At 56.3% G+C, this 17,153-nt stretch overlaps 6 protein-coding genes across 6 annotated transcripts; 2 read left to right on the forward strand and 4 right to left on the reverse strand.

Moving 5' to 3' along the window:
• Positions 1-278: 278 nt before the first annotated feature.
• On the reverse strand, positions 279-1,058 carry N657DRAFT_639860 (uncharacterized protein; the record flags this gene model as incomplete). The annotated part of the gene is made up of 1 exon (XM_062791854.1): positions 279-1,058. A coding segment is annotated over exon 1 (418 nt), but the record flags the coding sequence as incomplete, so codon positions are not given.
• Positions 1,059-1,486: 428 nt separating this feature from the next.
• Positions 1,487-8,646, reverse strand: N657DRAFT_65686 (adenylate cyclase-like protein). Its single transcript, XM_062794747.1, has 3 exons — positions 7,746-8,646; positions 2,255-7,564; positions 1,487-2,176 (listed from the first exon to the last, which is right to left on the reverse strand). The coding sequence occupies exons 1-3, from the start codon at positions 8,373-8,375 to the stop codon at positions 1,820-1,822; spliced, it is 6,297 nt and encodes a 2,098-aa protein (XP_062653048.1). The 5' UTR covers positions 8,376-8,646; the 3' UTR covers positions 1,487-1,819.
• Positions 8,647-10,868: 2,222 nt separating this feature from the next.
• Positions 10,869-13,332, reverse strand: N657DRAFT_639863 (uncharacterized protein). The gene has a single exon (XM_062791855.1). It carries the CDS (start codon positions 12,850-12,852, stop codon positions 11,257-11,259), a length of 1,596 nt encoding a protein of 531 aa, XP_062653049.1. The 5' UTR covers positions 12,853-13,332; the 3' UTR covers positions 10,869-11,256.
• A 292-nt stretch (positions 13,333-13,624) lies between these two features.
• Positions 13,625-15,011, forward strand: N657DRAFT_561971 (uncharacterized protein; the record flags this gene model as incomplete). Its single annotated transcript, XM_062788099.1, has 3 exons — positions 13,625-13,663; positions 13,720-13,779; positions 13,830-15,011. The coding sequence occupies 3 exons, from the start codon at positions 13,625-13,627 to the stop codon at positions 15,009-15,011; spliced, it is 1,281 nt and encodes a 426-aa protein (XP_062653050.1).
• Positions 15,012-15,352: 341 nt separating this feature from the next.
• N657DRAFT_639866 (uncharacterized protein) lies at positions 15,353-16,081 on the forward strand. The gene has a single exon (XM_062791856.1). The coding sequence runs from the start codon at positions 15,670-15,672 to the stop codon at positions 15,961-15,963; it is 294 nt and encodes a 97-aa protein (XP_062653051.1). The 5' UTR covers positions 15,353-15,669; the 3' UTR covers positions 15,964-16,081.
• Positions 15,892-16,965, reverse strand: N657DRAFT_639867 (uncharacterized protein). The gene is made up of 2 exons (XM_062791857.1): positions 16,583-16,965; positions 15,892-16,458 (listed from the first exon to the last, which is right to left on the reverse strand). Exons 1-2 carry the CDS (start codon positions 16,688-16,690, stop codon positions 16,066-16,068), a joined length of 501 nt encoding a protein of 166 aa, XP_062653052.1. The 5' UTR covers positions 16,691-16,965; the 3' UTR covers positions 15,892-16,065.
• Positions 16,966-17,153: the final 188 nt, after the last annotated feature.

Raw genomic sequence — 17,153 nt, forward strand, 5'->3', positions numbered from 1 at the left:
ACGTTACACGACCAATTCCAAATGCCGCATTCATTCTCCATTGACCTGGAGCTACTCGAGCAACTCAATATCACAACCAGAGCAGCCATCCGGTCACAGACAGGAGGAGCCGTACGCCATCGAGCATCTCGATCACCATGTACCGTCTCGCCGTCCGCGCCGTCCCCCCGGCAGTGTTGGACAGACCGCCAGGAGGAGACCAGAACCGCCTCGACGGCGCCTCCTCACTCGCGACGGGTCTGCCAGCTATAAGAAACGGGCCGGAACACCCGTACGAGGGCGGATCCTCACAGACCGTGACAAGGAATCCTACGACGTGCTCATCGGAACAATCCTGCTTGCGGCTAGACTATGAACAGCTCACGGGGGATTCACTTAGCCGCGTTCCTCTACTGGGTAGTTCCCTCCGCTCTTCCATAACCCCATCGTTGACTACGTTGCAGTCCTCGGGGAGGGGGTGGCGGAGAGGAGGGGGCCCAGGAGAGCTCTTACAACAAATGCTCTTCCTTCCCGTCAAGCCTTCGCCCACCCCAAGGGGCTCCATCCACTCACAAGACGGCCCAGCGAGACCCTATTTCACGGACCCAGCCCAAACCACAACCCATCCAAGTAATCTCCCCCTCCTGACTGGGAAGAGATACATAGCCCCCTTCCCCCGAAGCCTAGCTACGGCGGCGGGTTGGTTGGCGCCCAACCCCTGGCGGTCCTGGGGACCGCGACGCCCGGCAGTCCAAACCAGATGCACAGCAGTAGCAGCAACAACATTGTCCCTTCGCTGGGCCGCGGCCGGAGCATCCACCGCCCCCTGGCATTCCAAGCCACGATGCGATAACAACCCACGGCGCGGCCGACCACGTTTCTTTCCGACCTTGCAGCACAACGAACCAACAATCGCTTGTTCAACATGGAAGAGAACATCATCAGCAGCAGCAATACCAACAACAGCTCCTTCACTCGCAGCAATCGGCTGCCATCGGAGGGGCTTCCTCGCCATACCGAACCCCTTCGCCGATGTCAAAAGCACACTGCTGTCAACGAAGCAAAGAAGTCAACGGAACTCAACAATTACTTCTTCGTCTTCACGGTGGTAACCTTCTACCTTTCCGCCGAGTTTCGTCGCGGTGAGTCCACACCCCCGACACTAAGAATGAACATAACGATGCTCCGTACTAACATTGCCTTATACAATGATGCTCCCCTACCCTTAAGCCAGATCAACCGGTACCGACGCCAGAAAACGAAATAGCGACGCGCTGTCAAAGTTACCATTCCTTGAAATCACCAAACCCAACCCAATTCAATGGTCCCCAGGGTAAAACACCAAGCCCAGCCCAGCCCAGCCCAGCCCCGCCTGAAGACAATCACAACCCGTCACAGCCCATGCTAACGAAAGAAATAGACGAAACCCCATCACTATCCGAAAAAGCGCGACGCCAACGAAACAGAACAACGCCGATTTAAACACGCCATACCCCCGGCGGAAAACAAATGCTGTTGAATAAGGTCATGAACCAGACCAACCCGAAACATGAAAATGCAATCGAACAACAACCCTTTTCCTTTCATCAAGCAACATCAACAAACTTCCTGGCGAACACTTGAGAACAAGAGAGAGAAGAGGCCGTGCTCAAACGTCACCAACGCTCGACCAGAAATGTAGTAGAGCGAAGGAGTATATATAGGAAGGCGTTCAAGGATTGGGCGTGGGGGAAAGTGAGACGAGAAGTATATCCCATCATAAGGAGAAAGGAAAAGAGAAGGGCACTAAAAGATGAAACCGAAAGCAAAAACACGCTTGCGGGTGTATACTTTACAGCCACTAGTAAGGCGACGACTCGGGCGTATTAACCCCGGAATCAACCAAGGCAAAGCCCGGGCCCGAGCCCAAAGACGCAGCAGCCTGCGGTATCGTCACCTGCAGCCCGCCATTGAAATACGGCAGCAGCTGCTGCGTAGTCGAAGACGTCGGCACACTAGAGGTGATGCCCGACAACGACGAAGCGCCGGCGACATCGCTATCGAGCGGTCCAAAGCGGGCCTCGTACCGCTGCAGGAGGGCGAGCCGCTCCGCCAGCGTCCCCAGCACGTCGGCCATGGGCGCGCGCAGGCCGCTGAGCTGTCTGGCAGGGTCGTTGGTGATGGCGAGATGGCGGACGGCGAGGGTCGAGATGCACGTCTGTTTTGTTTGCTCGGTTAGTTATTTCTCCTCCTTTGCATCCTGACGGGTCAAAAAAGGGGGCAGAAGGCAACATACCTCGATCCGGCTCACTTGGTGCTCCATAAAGTTGATCAAAAACCGCTCCGTCACCTCCCCGCCGCGCTTCCTCATCCGCTCCAAGAGCTCCGTCTCGGGCGGATGCAGTCCGCGGTTCCCCTCGTCTTCGAGCGTGCTGCACAGCATCTCGAGCCGCAGCGCGACGTGCCACAGGCCCCACACATCGTCCGGGTTGATGGCCAGCTGGCTGTCCGGGCTGAGAGTAGCGGGCTTGTCGGCCGAGTTCGACTGTTGCTGCTCGTGGAGGTTGTGCTGGTCGATCCGGCCCGCGAGAGCGTGCGGATAGAGCGAGTAGATGTACTCCGGGTTCTCGAGGCCCTTGAGCTTCTTCTCGCCCATGTCTTTGACTTCAAACCCTTGGCTGCTCAGGGAGCGCAGCTCGTTGCGGATGGCGCGTGCAAAGTTGTCATCGTCAAATGTGTCTTCAGCCGGAGTCCCCGATTCCTGGTAGGTCTCCAGGCAGCGCTGGATCTCCATGATGAAGTCCGAGGACACGGTGATCTGTCCGCCGTCGGCGCAGGCCGAGATCCGGCTGGCCTTGTTGACCATCGGACCGTAGTAGTCCATGCGACGCGTCACCGGGTCCATCTCGGCGAGCGGCTCGCCCCAGTGGATGCCCATCCGCACCGACAGGCCCCTGAAGATGAGCTTGTTGTCCCTGTCAAACATCGGCTGGCAGCTGATCGAGTTGAGCATCTCGTTGGGCCAGTTGACCGTCAAAAGCTGTGTCTGGACGGCGAAGCACCACAAGAGCGCCGAGGTGGCGGTGGGGAACGACACCATGAAGGCATCGCCTTCCGTCTTGACTTCGAACCCGCCGATGCGTCTGAGCTGTCGACGCATGACTTCGTTGTGCAGCTTGATGGCCGACCTCATAGCCTCGGGGTAGGTTTCCCAAAGCTGCGTCGAGTTCTTGATGTCGGTGAAGACGATCGCAATCATGCCTGTCGGCGCCGGCACCTCGGCCTCGAGTCGCTGCAGGGTCGAATCAAGTGGGCCCTCCGCCTTGGCCTTTCTGCCTCGGCGTGTCGCAACCGGGAGGCCAGTGTCGTCCTGAGGGAAATTGAACCACGACATGCTCTGGCCCCGATGCATCCGCGACCGCTCGCGCCGTCGCTTGAGGTCCGCAACGCTGAGCATCATGACCATAATTCTGTCCTTGGAGCCGTAGGCCATTGCGAGATCGCGAATCTTTTGAGCAGCTCGCATCAAGTCGCCCCGCACGGAGCGGGCAACATCAACGACGAGCTCCGGCGTCAAGTACTCCCACACCTCTCTGGTAGCGATGAGGATCGTCTCGTCCTGGTCTCCAATCGTGTGGTGTTTGATGTGAGGCGCTGCTTGCACCGCAGGCATCCAGTCCACGTACCCAAAAGCCCGGGACACAGCAAGAGCTTCGTTCAGGCGCCCTTGGCGTGACACATAGCCGCCAGCATCCCGGATGCGGGAGCGCTCAGGAGGGTCCGCCGGGTCGTGCTTCTTGGTGAGCATCTTGGATTGGCCGTCGGTCTGGATGAGCATGGCTTGCACATCCCCCACGTTGGCAACGTACAGCTCCTGCTCATCAATGTAGACGACGGTGGCCACACTCCCGGAGTTGAGGTCTTCTTTGCTAAGAACCAGCGGAGCTTGCGATCCGCGGTGCGTCATGAGCGACCTATCTTCGGTGTGTTGGATGGCCGCAGTGACCAGGTCTTTGTTCAGTGCCAAGAAGGCACGCCTCAAAGCGTCCTGCGGATTCTCGCCGACGTTCGTTCTCAGCTCCCTCAATTCATGGGCAAAGATATGACAGAAATTCTCGTGGAGGTACTTGGCAATCTTGGAACCGCCGCTGCTGGATGCGTGGCCATCAAACAAGCCTAGGAGGGTCTCCGAATCGGACGAGTTGAAGCGGGGGACCACGAGATCGATGGTGGAGAGATGTTCGTTCTTGCCGAGCGTGTCGGCCATGCCATAAGGCATGTATCCCGCTAGCGAGCTGGAGGTTCTGACACGGCGATCCTCGCTTTGGTCGGGAATGCTGGGCTGGGTGAGAGTCACATCTATAAGGCCCAGGACGCGGAGATTGGCAAGGCGACTAAAATCAGTGTATTGCTCGCGGTTCTGGCCGACCCCGCCGGGAAAGCTCTGCTTGATCTCGAGGCGTCTGTTACCTGAGAGGTTGAGATACCTCAGATTGGGGTTGAGATTCCAGTTCCAATCGTAGGGCACATTGGCAATGTTGTATTTGAGCGAGTTGCTGCCGCAATCCAGCACGGCTAGCCTCCTCGCCCGCGAGATATCGGCCGGCAGGTTCGTAAACTTGTTGTTGTTGATGTGCAGCGTTTGCAAAAGCGAGTAGTCTTCCAAGTCATCAGCAGGGAGGCTCGTGAGTTCATTGCCGGAAAGGTACAACTCGGTCAGCTGCGGCCAGTTCTTAATGGAGCGCTGCGGCATGTCGCTCAGCTCGTTGTATGAGATATTTAGAACGCGAAGCTCAGAGAGAAGGGTAATCTGGTCAAACACGTCGTCATCCAGCTGGTTATCTGCGAGATACAGATTCCTAAGGGAGCCAGCAAAGGTGTTGGTCAGAATCGCTGTGAGGCCAGAATCCTTCCGCAGGCCGGGCCCCGTCGTCGCGGTGCTGCTCTGTGTGCTCCGCGACACCACAGACGTTTTCCGGCCTCCTTTTCCATACAGCGAAACCATGGAGCCCTTTCTATCGCCACCTCCCGGGACAGGCGACGGACCGACGCTGAGAAGCGTGCTGGAAGCTTGGCTTGGGCGCCTGGACGCATCGCCGTTGAGCTCCTCGACGCTCGGCATTGGGGAGAGAGCGCGCGTCGTCCCTGAGAACTTGCTGCTGAGGGAGGTGCTTGTGCTACTCGGGTCTTCAGGAGGCTGCGGCGCCCGAGAGGCATGCTTCGGAAAGTGGTCCAAAATATTGGATGACGCGTTAAGGGTTTCGAGCTTGTTTGCCCACCACAATTCCATGGGAAGCTTGCGGATGTTGTTTCCGCGGACGTCCAATACCCGAAGCTCGGTGAGGCATCCAATTTCGGGGGGCAGCTGGCGCACCGAGTTGTGAGCGATGCTGAAGTGCTCGAGCTTCCTGAGGTTGCCTATCTGGCTCGGCAGCGAAACAAAGTAGTTCCTGTCCAGAACCAGCCGCTCGAGGCTTGGCATGTTGTTGAAGGATTCGTCAATGCTGGCCAGTTGGGCGTTGGACAAATTGAGAAGCTTGAGGGTCGGGACGGGCGACCTGATCTCAAATTTGGTGATGGGGTTCGAGTTCAGCTTGAGACTTCTGAGCCTGTCAAACGTGCCAACAAATTGGGAGACGGAGTTGTGGTCGACAGTGAGAATCTCTAGCTTCGGAAGTTGAGCAATGACATCAATGCTGGCAATCGTGTTGTACTTGATGTCAAGCTCACGGAGGCTGCTCAGGTTTTTGAAGGATTCGGGAAGAGTTCCAGTCAGTCGGTTGTTTGTGATGACAAACTTCTCAAGGCTCCTTAACTTCCCGATCGAGTCTGGGAGGTCGGAAATAAGGTTGAAACTAAGATCCAGGTCGACCAGACTTTCCAGGTTACAGAGGAATTCAGGGAATTTCTCCAGAAAGTTCGACGAAATATTCAATGTGCGCAGCATTGTGTAGCTGCCAAAGTAGGCAGGTAGCTGGCTGAGGCGGTTGTTGGCCAGGTTGAGCTTGAGTAGTCCAGTGAGCCTATCGAGGTCAGCGTGCTCTAGCCGCTCTAGGCGATTATTGGAGACGTCCAAGTACGTCAGCTTGTTGGCGCATCCGAAACTCGCTGGCAATTTGCGGGCTTCGTTGCTGGTGTATTTGATGTCACGCAGGCTTGTGCACGACTGTATGAAGTCGCGCGGCACGTCGAGAGAAAGGTTTCTCGACAGGTTGATAGAAATGATCTCGGCGGCTCTGGAGTAGAGAATAACCGGGATTGCGCTCAAGTTGCGGCCAGACATGTCGACATGGCTGTACTTTTGCATCCGACCGAATCCCACATCGTGCGCAATGGCGTGAAAATCGCTCTCCCGCGACGACAGAAACATGAAGCGACAGAGATAGCTATTGTCCTCGCGCCCAATGTCCTCTATCCTGTCTCGATCCTCGTATCCGACCTGCTGGAGCAGGCGCTTCTGTATCAGGAGCGGACGTTCGACGGGAGTCAGCACTCGGATCAAGTCGTGCTTCTTCAGGACGATGTTGTAGTTCTCGACGCCGTCGATCACGTAAGACTTCTTGACGATCTGGGAAATGAGATCCGAGACGGTTGCGTCCAGCGCCAGCTGGAGCGTCGCGAAGGTGCCGTCGGCCCTAAAGACGCGGATGCAGTAGTTGGTCAACTTCTCTTCGGGTCTCGGCGGACTCCCTATGTCGTCGGCTTCTGGAGCTTGGGTCAAGGCCTCGTTCCCACGGCGGACCGCCCAGCTGTCGGGGGCATTCCATGCACCGCTTGGGTCGGTGGACCTGATCGGCAACTTGTCAAAGTCGATTTCGTTCAGGAAGCCCGGGTCCATTGGCGTCAACGGCAACGGCCTGCTGAGAATCCCCTCCATATCATTGAGGTTTGTGTCGAGGTGGAACATGGTGCCGCCTGAGTCTTGCCTGTCGGTGGGGCCGATATTGTCCTCTGTATCGTCGTGCTGTCTGAGCGTACGGGTCTTCTTGGACGAGAAAGGGAACTTGTTGTTGAAAGTAGCGCCGCGCACAAACCCGGGGCGCGTTCCGTATGTATCGCGGACGTCGGGCGAGGCTAACCATTCGGCGCCCTGGGGCGGCTGGCCTTCGCCAGAGAACGGAAAATCATGCTTGCTTGGCCGATGTTGGAACGATTGGAAAGACCCAGGGAGTTTCCTCAGATCTGCTGCGTCGTCCTTCTCCTTCCTCCCGCGCAAACGCCCAAGGAAGCGCCGTTTGTGGTGGTGGCCTGGTGATGTCTGTCCATCAGGCCCAGAGTGTTTGGAACTGAAGTAACTACTGCTTGCGCTCGGAGCCGGGCTCTGAGCGCGCGACCTATGGCCAAACATGGCGGTCGAGCCACTGCGCTCCTTGACCGTGGCTGCTGTGGAATCCTCCCTACTGACGGATGGGCGTAGCGACCTGGGGTCGTCGTTGCTCTTGTTGTGTCTGTGATGGTGCCCGGGCAGGTGCACAATTGAGTGACCGGACCGTCCGGAGCCGGATGTTTTCGGCGGATTCTGCGCGGTACCCTCGGTGGCAAAGCGGTCGCGATCAGGGCCACTGAGGATGTCTCGGACGGGCGCTTCTCCGTATCGCGCAATGTCCTATGTGATGGCGGTCAGAATCGCGAAGTCCATGATGTTTGCATGAAAGTCAAAGGAACAGCACAAAGAATTGCAGAACGTGGAGCGTTGTGGTTGATTGGCAGGGCAAAACGCCCAAAGAGGAAAAGGGGAGGGTATCGTTTCGAGGCTAAGGTAGCGGTGTGGGGTCAAAGCAACGTACATCGGCTTCTTGGTACAGAAACGGCACCACTTCGGGAGCCGGAACCGGCGTTCGGGGCCGCGACGAAGGGGAGCCATCCCTGCCATGGTCGGTAGCGTTGGAGTAGTTGCGGTCCCTGTGCGGCGGCCGATGGTAGCTGTACGAATGCGAGCGGTGCTCCTTTCCGGCGTTAGGTTGGGAGAGGCTGACCTCGGACGAGTCTCGTCCGGGAAACTCCTCGCCAAAAAAGCCCTGCAGCTTCCGCATTCCCCCTCTCGTACCGCTTGCTCTTGAACCTTGGCTGCTTGCTGTGGTAGCGATGCTGGCGATGGAGGGACGCCTGTCGTCGGTAAAGTAAGCAGCGTCGGGCGAGTCAGTGCTGCCGGCGGGAGTTGGGCGGCTAGTGGAGGTCCGCATGCCGGGAGAGAGTTGGGAGCTTAGGGATAGGTTATCCGTTGAGTCATTGTAGAATGTCGTGGGCATGGTGTTGGAAGAGGGCGGCGCTGAGGTAATACCGCTGCTGCTGCCCATCCAGGGCGCGGCATGGCTCAGAAAGCCGGTGGACGGGTTCGTCTGTTGGTTGCGCGACGACCGACCGCCGGCGGGGTCGAGGATCGCTAGGTCGCGACGATAATCCAAAAGGTCGCTCATGGCATGTTCACGGATCGACGTGTTGGAATTTATTGAGGAAGGGGAAAGGGCGAGGCGCGCGCCGTTGGATGTCGGCGAGACTTGGCCGTCGGAATCCTTCACGGAACTGGGGTCGACGATGCCGTTGGAGGCATCCCATCAGTTGACGTTCAACGAGTGGATAATCAAGGAATGCATTGGAATCAGAACCAAGTGCTGGGCAGCTTGCAAGGGCGTTCGCAGTGGTGGAGCTCGCCACTCACCGTATTAGATTGCCGCTCTCGTCCGTCTTGAGGCGCGACGGAGCCGCTCGCCGCGAGCCATGCGGGGCGGCCCTGACGGTATTGTTTGCTGCACTGACGAAGCTTGGGAGCGACGGGGTCGTGGGTGTTAGAGGCAGCGGTTTTACCGTGATGCTAGATCTCCCGCTGTCGGTGCTGGAGCCCGTCATGGAGCTGAAGCGAGAGCTTTCCCGGTCGTCGAGTCGGGGCATTGTCACGGCGTGCAAGCGGCAACCCGCGGGCGGATAAAGGAACGGTTCAATAGGCGACTTCCATTCCACGCATGCTCTCCAGGGGCGACGTCGTCTTCCAGGTCATTGCCTCAGGTATAGTTTCCGGCGCCGTCCTTTTCGTTGTCTGCGGCGGTCGTCGGTATCAATGCGGGCGACAATGGTGGTTGGTGGATGGGCGCTGGAGACGGGGCCAGGCAATGGAAAATGGAGCGAGACTCAACACACAGCGGCTGAAGCACACACAGCCCAGGACAGCGGCAGGGTTGCGGGCCTGTGGTTCGGTGGGTCTGTGGATTGGGATGTGCTCATCCATCGTGCTGGGTGGTGGGGCTGCAACCTGGAAGACATGGGGCTCGGAAAGTGGAGGCTGTCGCATGGGATTTGTTATTACACCGACCTTGAAACCTCAAGAGCCGGCTAGAACTTCTTTCCACTGCTTGATGAGCCCTTACATTCAGGCAAGAGTAGTACGTACCTAGCTCTCTACAATATCAGATGCTTTCAGTCACGGGAACCTTCAAGCTGTGTGACCCATTTCCGCTTGATGCGCCCAAGCCTGAATTCGACGGATTGGTTCTTAAGGGACCAGGCAGCGTGGGCGCGGCTCTCCCCGTTATTGCCAGCACATGGTTTTTTCACAGCATTTGGGATGCGATTGGACCCGGAGCAACCAATTCTTGTCGAGCGAGTTCTTCAAATAAGGTACCGAAGCTACAAGTAGCAGGGAATCGCCAAAGTCCCAAAGCTACCACAGTTTGAGCTTCACTACGGTACCTTAAGGTATTCGGGACATCTCCCAGCTAGGGGCCCCAAACTTCCAGTGCTACCTATGGTTGCCACGAGTGGCTGAAAACAGAAAATATTACTTAGGCCGTACGTCTATTACTGGAGTGTATCTTGAATCTGTGCCTGGAACATTTACTGGTATTCTGTACCTTGCCTTGTACTGACTACTCCAAAGGTTGATTAAGGGTTTGGACTTGGTGTTTCGGGAACCCAGCATCGACCCCAGACCATTCTCCAAGGCCCTCGGAAGGATTTAGGGCCTAAGCTGGAGTCAACTACCCCGTCGCCACCGACTCAAGCATCATGAACGCTTACACGATGGCTCAGCCCAGTGTTAGAAACACATAGATGGTCTGTGCGAAGACGGCGGAGACTGGATCTGCTCGCGTATCGATCCTAAGCCCACTTAAGTTAAGCTTTCTGCACACCAAGCTTTCTCCAACCTCCCGCGGTTCAAGATAATTCTCCGTGTCATCGCAATTTTGGGCAACAACTCGATAGAATGAATGGCATACGCTGGTGTCCGATATGCTCCAGAAATGACCGGATGGTCCTGAAACTGGTTGGTTCGCGATTGATACAGCAATTCACAGACGAATGTGATTATTGTCTGCCGTGCATCTTTCGTACCCACGCCCGTGTGTCAACTTAGGATTGAGATTGGCTATGAGGTAATATCCTGACCGGGAACCTCCATTCGGTAACCGTTTCAAGCAGCCCTTGGCGAAGGTTGCGTTGTCCCCACTCCGATAAAGAAACCAAGTCGAGACTTCTGACTTTGGGCTCTAGGCTCTATGACAAGCATTGGAGGAGTTTTCTTTGTGAAGAGCAGGCCAATCCAGCACGAATGATGCCACTTTCCGGTCCAGACCTTGACGGAGTCTGGTTGTAGCTCGGGTCCGTAACGAGTCAAAAATGAATATCATGGTCCCAGCCGAACTCTGTAACATCAAAATTTCGACGTTGAGCTGACCGTCAGCAACGACATCTGTGCCGGCTACCTTAGCAATGGAAAGAAGGGTGTCGTCGGTCGGCGGGGGTGGTTTTCCACAAATATATCCGGGGCGCTAGCATACCTGAGTGATGTATGTGGACCAAGCGAAGAATTTCCCGATCAGGATAAGTAGAAAGAGAGACGTTCTACAAACAGACCCCAAGCCGGAATTTGCGTAAAAGTGTGCCGTTTGTAGCCTGAAGGGGAATCCGCCAGACTTAGTCGATACATTCTACACAACGACGGCTACCATACCCATCGAGGCGCATGGAGATCCTTTGTGCAAGTCCATGTAACCTTACGCAGGCCCAAACACAGGTGATATCTGGGAGGTGCTCGCGAACCTTGGGACACGCTCCTACGAAGCGCGTATCATCCTCTTACAGAGCATGAGCCATACATTTCAACCTCCTGACAGCCATGTTCCTGCACGCCACTTGTCCGTCATGGGCATCTGTGCATCTGTTTCCTTTGACAACCGATTTCCGGACATGACCCCATGAAGAGCTAGACGGGACATCATGTCCAAGTACAGCCGCATTACAGCTCCTCTTCTTGTCGTAACTTCCACATCAAAGACCCGAAGACAACCCAGGCACATGGTCCCCCTAGTCCCTACTCCTATCTTCTTCATCATCGTCATCCGACGACGAAGCAACAACATCAGGAATCTCATCATTCAACAGCTCCCCAACCTCGGTGCTCCCAGCCAGTATCTCCCTCGCCTCTTCCTCCCCGACGCTCATATCCTCCATAATAAGCCGCACCGCCAGCTCGGGCACGACCACCATCTGCAGGTACATGGTCGCCCCGCGGGCCGAGACCAGCCTGTCCTCGCGCGCCCGCTTCAGCAGCAGCGGCCCGAATTCGGTGACCAGGTTCTCCGTCATGGCTCGCAAGCCGCGGAAGCCGTAGTAGCCCGGCGTGAGACTGACGTCCGAGGTCAGCAGCGACTTGTTCCGCCCGGTGCGGACCATCTCGCCAAACAGGCGACGGTAGTGCGACGACTCCTCCACCTCTCCAGTCTCCTCAAGCAACTTGCTCACATAGGGGTAGTGCTGCGCGATGCGCTCGTCGAACCGCTGCCAGTTGATGTCCGGGTAGCCCCTTTGGACCCACGTCTCCCGCGCAGACTGCCTCCTGTGCCCTTCACAGAAGCGTCGCATGTTGGCGACCCTGCCGCGTGGGTTGTTCCTCTTGTATTCGTCGAGGTGGGCCTTTTCCACTTGCTTGCCGCAGAGCGGGCAGACGGGGTCCTTGTCCGGCTCGGGAGAGTCGAGGTCGGTCAAGGGGGAGGAGGTTGAGTCTCGGAGTAGATTGGGTGAGTTGGACGGATCGGCTAGTGGAGAGGAGGCAAATTCCCTTCTCTTGCCATCGCCTGCCAAAAACGAAGCTGGGAGCTCGTCTGGTATGCGGAGCACTGGACGTTGCGATTCCTCTGCAATATCGCGGTCTGCTGGAAAACCCGGGCTGCCGTCATAAGGCATCTTCAACCGCTTCTTTCGTGTCGGAGACGGTTTTGCTGGTGAGTCCAAGTCACTACCGGGCATGGCCTTGAACCTCCGGGCTGGCGAGGCGGAACCTTTCCCGGGCGACGATGGTAAGTCTGGGATGTTGAGCTTGTACCGTTGCGCATCCTCATCTTCATCCGATGTTACCTCCTTTGGTGGGCGTTTGGGTTTGGCTGATGGCTTGGGCTTGCTGATGAACACCTTTGGTTTGCTGCTGTAACGCCGCGTGACGGGCTTGTGCAGAAAGATACTCCGTTGAAAGGGGCTGTCTTGCTCGTCCTTGCCTGGTGGACTCCTCTTAGATTTCTTCGAGGCAGGAGAGCTCATTCCAGTGTCACTTTCTATCGCTTCTAGCTGTCTATCCGTCGGCTCCTTGGGACTCGAACCGGGCAGCTTCCTTTCGGGCAGCCGTGTTGGTGCTCTGGTCCGCTTGAAGCGCCCTGCGGATGCCGTCGAGTGCCGGTCCGTCCTGGCTTTGTTGGCATCATGAGCAGGTGATAACCGCTGGCGAAAGACACTGGGCCGGATTTCCCCTCTAGTGGGTAGTCCGTCGTCGTCGCTCGAGCTGCTCAATGGGGGCGCATCCACAGGGACGTCCTTCATCTCGTTCGTCACCGGGGCTTTGCCGATGACACTCAAGAGCCGAGGAACGGGCTGCTGTTTGCTGAGGCCAACAAAGCGCTGGCTGACCATATAGACAACTGGGAGATCGGGTCAAGCCGGTTACAACCCAGATAGAGCTTGGTAAAAGATTCGAGATCGTAGAATGGGAGGGTTCGACCGGGTGCCGACAGCAGGCAGCCGCGAAATAGACGCTGTCAATGCGCACTTTTTGCTTCAATACAGCAAAACGACAGGATGCAATGCCTGGGAAGCTGAGTTCGCTCTACAAGAAGTAGAAGGAACTGGAAATTGTGACAGTAACCGGTCAAAACCCGCTCTTATAACGTCTTTCGGTTGCGTCACATGTCTGTGAGTATATGCTGAGCGAAGTGTGACAAGTTGTCGTCAGCCCTGATGCGAGCAGACTGATCATGTGGAAGAAACTCGGTTAAAGATGCGGTCTGAGAGGCGCGTATGAAGCGCATTGACCAATAGATCAAACCTGGAAGTTCGAGATGCATACAAACCGTCTCAGATGGCAGTCGCGTCCGGATTGTGTCGGTTTTGGACGCGACGCTGGAAGTGTAGTGGGCCTCAGGCTATCCCATCATTGGCAATTTGGCACCATGTCAAGTATGTGTACAGTGTAATCCGTACGGAGCTAGTGTCAACCAAGTCTCCACTCAAGCTTGGCCAAGGCCCTGCAGCCTCAAATGGACTTGCTGCGTGACAATTGGACAGGGGACCAACAACCTCCCTTTAATATCGGAGGCCGGAACACAAACCAGATCACGCAGGATTAGGCTGGGTTGCCCCGACGGCAGACAAATTTTTTCGGGAGGCGTTACGGTACAGAATCACGATGTCCTCTAACAGGAAGTACGCTGCATTGCCGGATCTGGTATGCGAACTGGGAACGAACAACAGTGGTCGTGTCAGCTAATGCTGTTGGGCCAGGATTCAGCACCAGATATTTACGAAACTCCAGAGCTCATTGACGACCAGTCAACAGTTCCGGTTCGTGTGACCCCGCCTGCGTGTCAGCAGACATCTGATCCTTTTTACAGTCGACCACGGTGCGGTCGCCTTCCGACGATGACTACGACGACAACGAGGGCGACGCGACCGGGATATCACGATCGCGTCTCCGGATCAACCAGGCTAGATCGAAGTTTATGCCGGCCGCAGTAGACGCGACAGACGTGGATTTCTCTGACCGCCTGGTCAGTAAACGGAAGTCGTACAAGACATCAACGCGACGGCACCGGATTCTCAGGGACGGCACAGAGGAGATATGCGACCTGAGCGATGAGGACGACGCAGGTAACCTCGCGCGAAAGATTGCGCGGTTAAAGCGTGAAATTGAAGAGGCCAAGGAAGAATATGGGAAGCAGAAGGCAGCATCGAGCCAAACCCAGGATGAAGAGGTTGCCGAGGGCGAATTCGAGTCTCTCAGCAACATGCTGGATGAGATCTCGGGGCTCGGCCAATCACTAGCCCCTCGCCTCATCCCTACATCCCCACCGGCCGGTCTCGGGGGAAAGGCTCCCGGAGAGCCCGAAGACAGCATCAGCTACGCGATAACATACGCGCCAAGCTATGAACAGACACATGCTCTGGAGAAAGCCGCGGAGTTCGACCGGCGTCTGGTGGTCCTGGAGAAGGCACTGGCCATTGGTTCCGCGGCCATGCCCGAGTTTGACTCGAATGGCCTACCGCGCGCCATCATCCCTCTCCTTGAACACCTTCACAAGCAGATCTCGACTTTGTCTGAGGCCTCAGTCCCCTCTCTGGATAGCATCAGTCGGAGGGTGCGGGCGCTGACTCAGGAGGCCGAAAACCTGGAGAAGGCCCGCCGAAACGCCAAGTCAGCGCACGAGGCACTTGTTGCGGCGGGAGCTGCGCCAACGGCCGAAGCTTCTCCCGAAGACTCGGAGCAAACAGCCAAGATCAATGCGCTCTACGGCACCCTCCCAACCATCGAAAACTTGACACCTCTTCTGCCGCCTCTGCTAGACCGGCTCCGTTCGCTTCGGACGATACATGCGGATGCAGCCACGGCGGCGGAGACCTTGGCGCGCCTGGAGAAGAAGCAGGCCGAGATGGCTGGCGAGATCCGGCAGTGGCGGGAGGGATTGGAGAAGGTCGAGGCTGCCGTCAGGGCAGGAGATGCAACCATGGCCAAGAATGTGGATGTGATGTCTGGGTGGGTGAAGGATCTTGAGGAGAAGATGTCCAAGTTGTCGTAGCGGCAGGCGCAGTGATACCCAATGCGAGATGCTATTACATGGACTGGCCGAAGCTTGAGTGTTGGCTCTGGAGAATGGGTGGAATAATAACTGGCAGCTGTCGCAGCTTCGGCCCCTGGATGTTTGCAAGGCGGGAGTGGGTCAGGCATTGACCAATCAAACGGCAGAGATCCCCCTCAACCGCAAGTTTAATTTTCCAAGAAACCTCCAGCGAACCTTCCTTCGATTTTTTTTTCCTTCAACACAGCTCAAAGGCAATGGAACGCAAGCTTTCGGTCTTGCGCGCCATAGCCATTGGCTTACAAGAGACGCCCAACATTTATAGAGGCCGGTAGAAAGATGTCTTGAGCAGCTGCGGTATCGCCATGCACGTGATGGCGCGCCCGGCGAGAGCTTATCAAGCGTGGGATTTCTTCGGAGGGGCCGACTTCTCTCGACCAAACCATCCCACAGCAGAAATTGTAAGTTGAAAACGCCCTTTGTCATGCTCCCTCTTCCCCGGTTGGATGATGCACTAAATAGCATGTATTACCTGAAAACAATTTGATGTATTCTCAAATCACCAAGATCTCTGACAACCGACATCAATCCTTCTTCTCTTTGCAGTTTCTGTCAGTGTCAGAAGCTAACAGTCACGGTTGGAGCTAGAGTTAGGACAATGACGCCGAAGCCTCCCAAAGGCCACTTCAACATTCTGTACTTTGCCAGCGCCGGCTCGTACACATCCAAGAATGTCGAAGCCCTGCCTGCGCCGCTTCCCCTGAGGAAGCTTTTTAGCACACTAGAGGAGCGGTATCAGGGCATTCGGGCGAGTGTGCTGGACCACAGCCTGGTCACAATCAATCTGGCCTATGCAGATGTGCCAGATGACAAGGCCCCTGAGGACAAGGATGAAATTGTGATACAAGAAGGCGACGAGGTTGCCATCATTCCTCCAGTCAGCTCCGGGTGACACCACGCCCCATACTATGTAATAACAATACCACAACATGACCAGACGCCTTACTAGCCCGTACCTGTGATGACCACCTAAACTACTGTACCTAATTCAATGTTACGAAACTGACCCCAACAATGGCTCCTCCTCTCCAACTCTCTCAACCCTCTCACCACCTCCATCCCCGCCCTCACCCCTCCACAACACCCATTTCACACCGACTCCATCATCCCACTTGCTCTTCCAAGCCCTCCATCGAGAGGTCCAACTCTCAGCCCACAATCGACTCTTTGCTCGCCGCCAGATCACAGCAACTGTCCAAACCAACCCCACAACAACCAACGTCGCCGCTACCGCCACCAACACACTCAGGCTCGTAATGCTCGACACCTGACACCCAAACGGCTGTGTCCTGATCTCCCATCGCTCAGACCAATGCGGACAGATCTGCTGGTCGTAGGCGGGTGCGAGTAACGAGATGGGGTGCGCGTTGGGGACGCAGGCTTGGGTCTTTTGCGGATCACGCTGTGTTAGTAATCATGGTGCTTGTTCTTCTTTTCGAAGCTCCTCCTGCGAGGGGGGAAAGTAGAGCGCAGTAGGGGAAAACAAAGGCGGAAGGGGGAGGGGACCGTACGAAAGGGCACCAGGAGCAACTTGGTTGGGTAAGACAGGAGGAGCAGTATTGCTCGCGCCAGCAGCGGTGGAGGTGCTCGTTTGGTGTCTCTGGCGGGATCATGGTCATGTTTGTTGTATGGAAGAGCTCTTGAGCGGTTGTTTACTTGTTCTTGGTCTGAACGAAGGAATTGACCTACCGAAGGCCAATGTGGTGTACTGACCCAGACGAAATTTGGAAGCTTTAATCCAGTGAAGGAGGGGGCCAGTGTGAATGAAATGGAGGGGCAAGCGCGGGGAACGGCATAAGGTAGCTGAGCTCCTTGAATCTGGGCCGTTGAGGAAGGGGTCTGATGAGTGCAAAATCTCACGACCACAATTGATTACTCAAGGTATCATTTCTAAAGCGATGGATAGAGAATTGAAAGGGATCAAGAGAGGGAAAGGGCGACACTTACAAAACGGGTACCATTTCCTCGCGGGGATCACCAAGCAATCCTGCCGGTGATGGATGTACGAACCGTTCATGGTGCCAAGGTCTTCTTTGGAGCTCTTCCTGTCTCTCGGTGCAAGACTCCCCGGGCAGCGGCGTA

Source organism: Parathielavia appendiculata (assembly GCF_033297405.1).
Source record: "Parathielavia appendiculata strain CBS 731.68 unplaced genomic scaffold N657scaffold_1, whole genome shotgun sequence".
NCBI lineage: Eukaryota > Fungi > Ascomycota > Sordariomycetes > Sordariales > Chaetomiaceae > Parathielavia > Parathielavia appendiculata.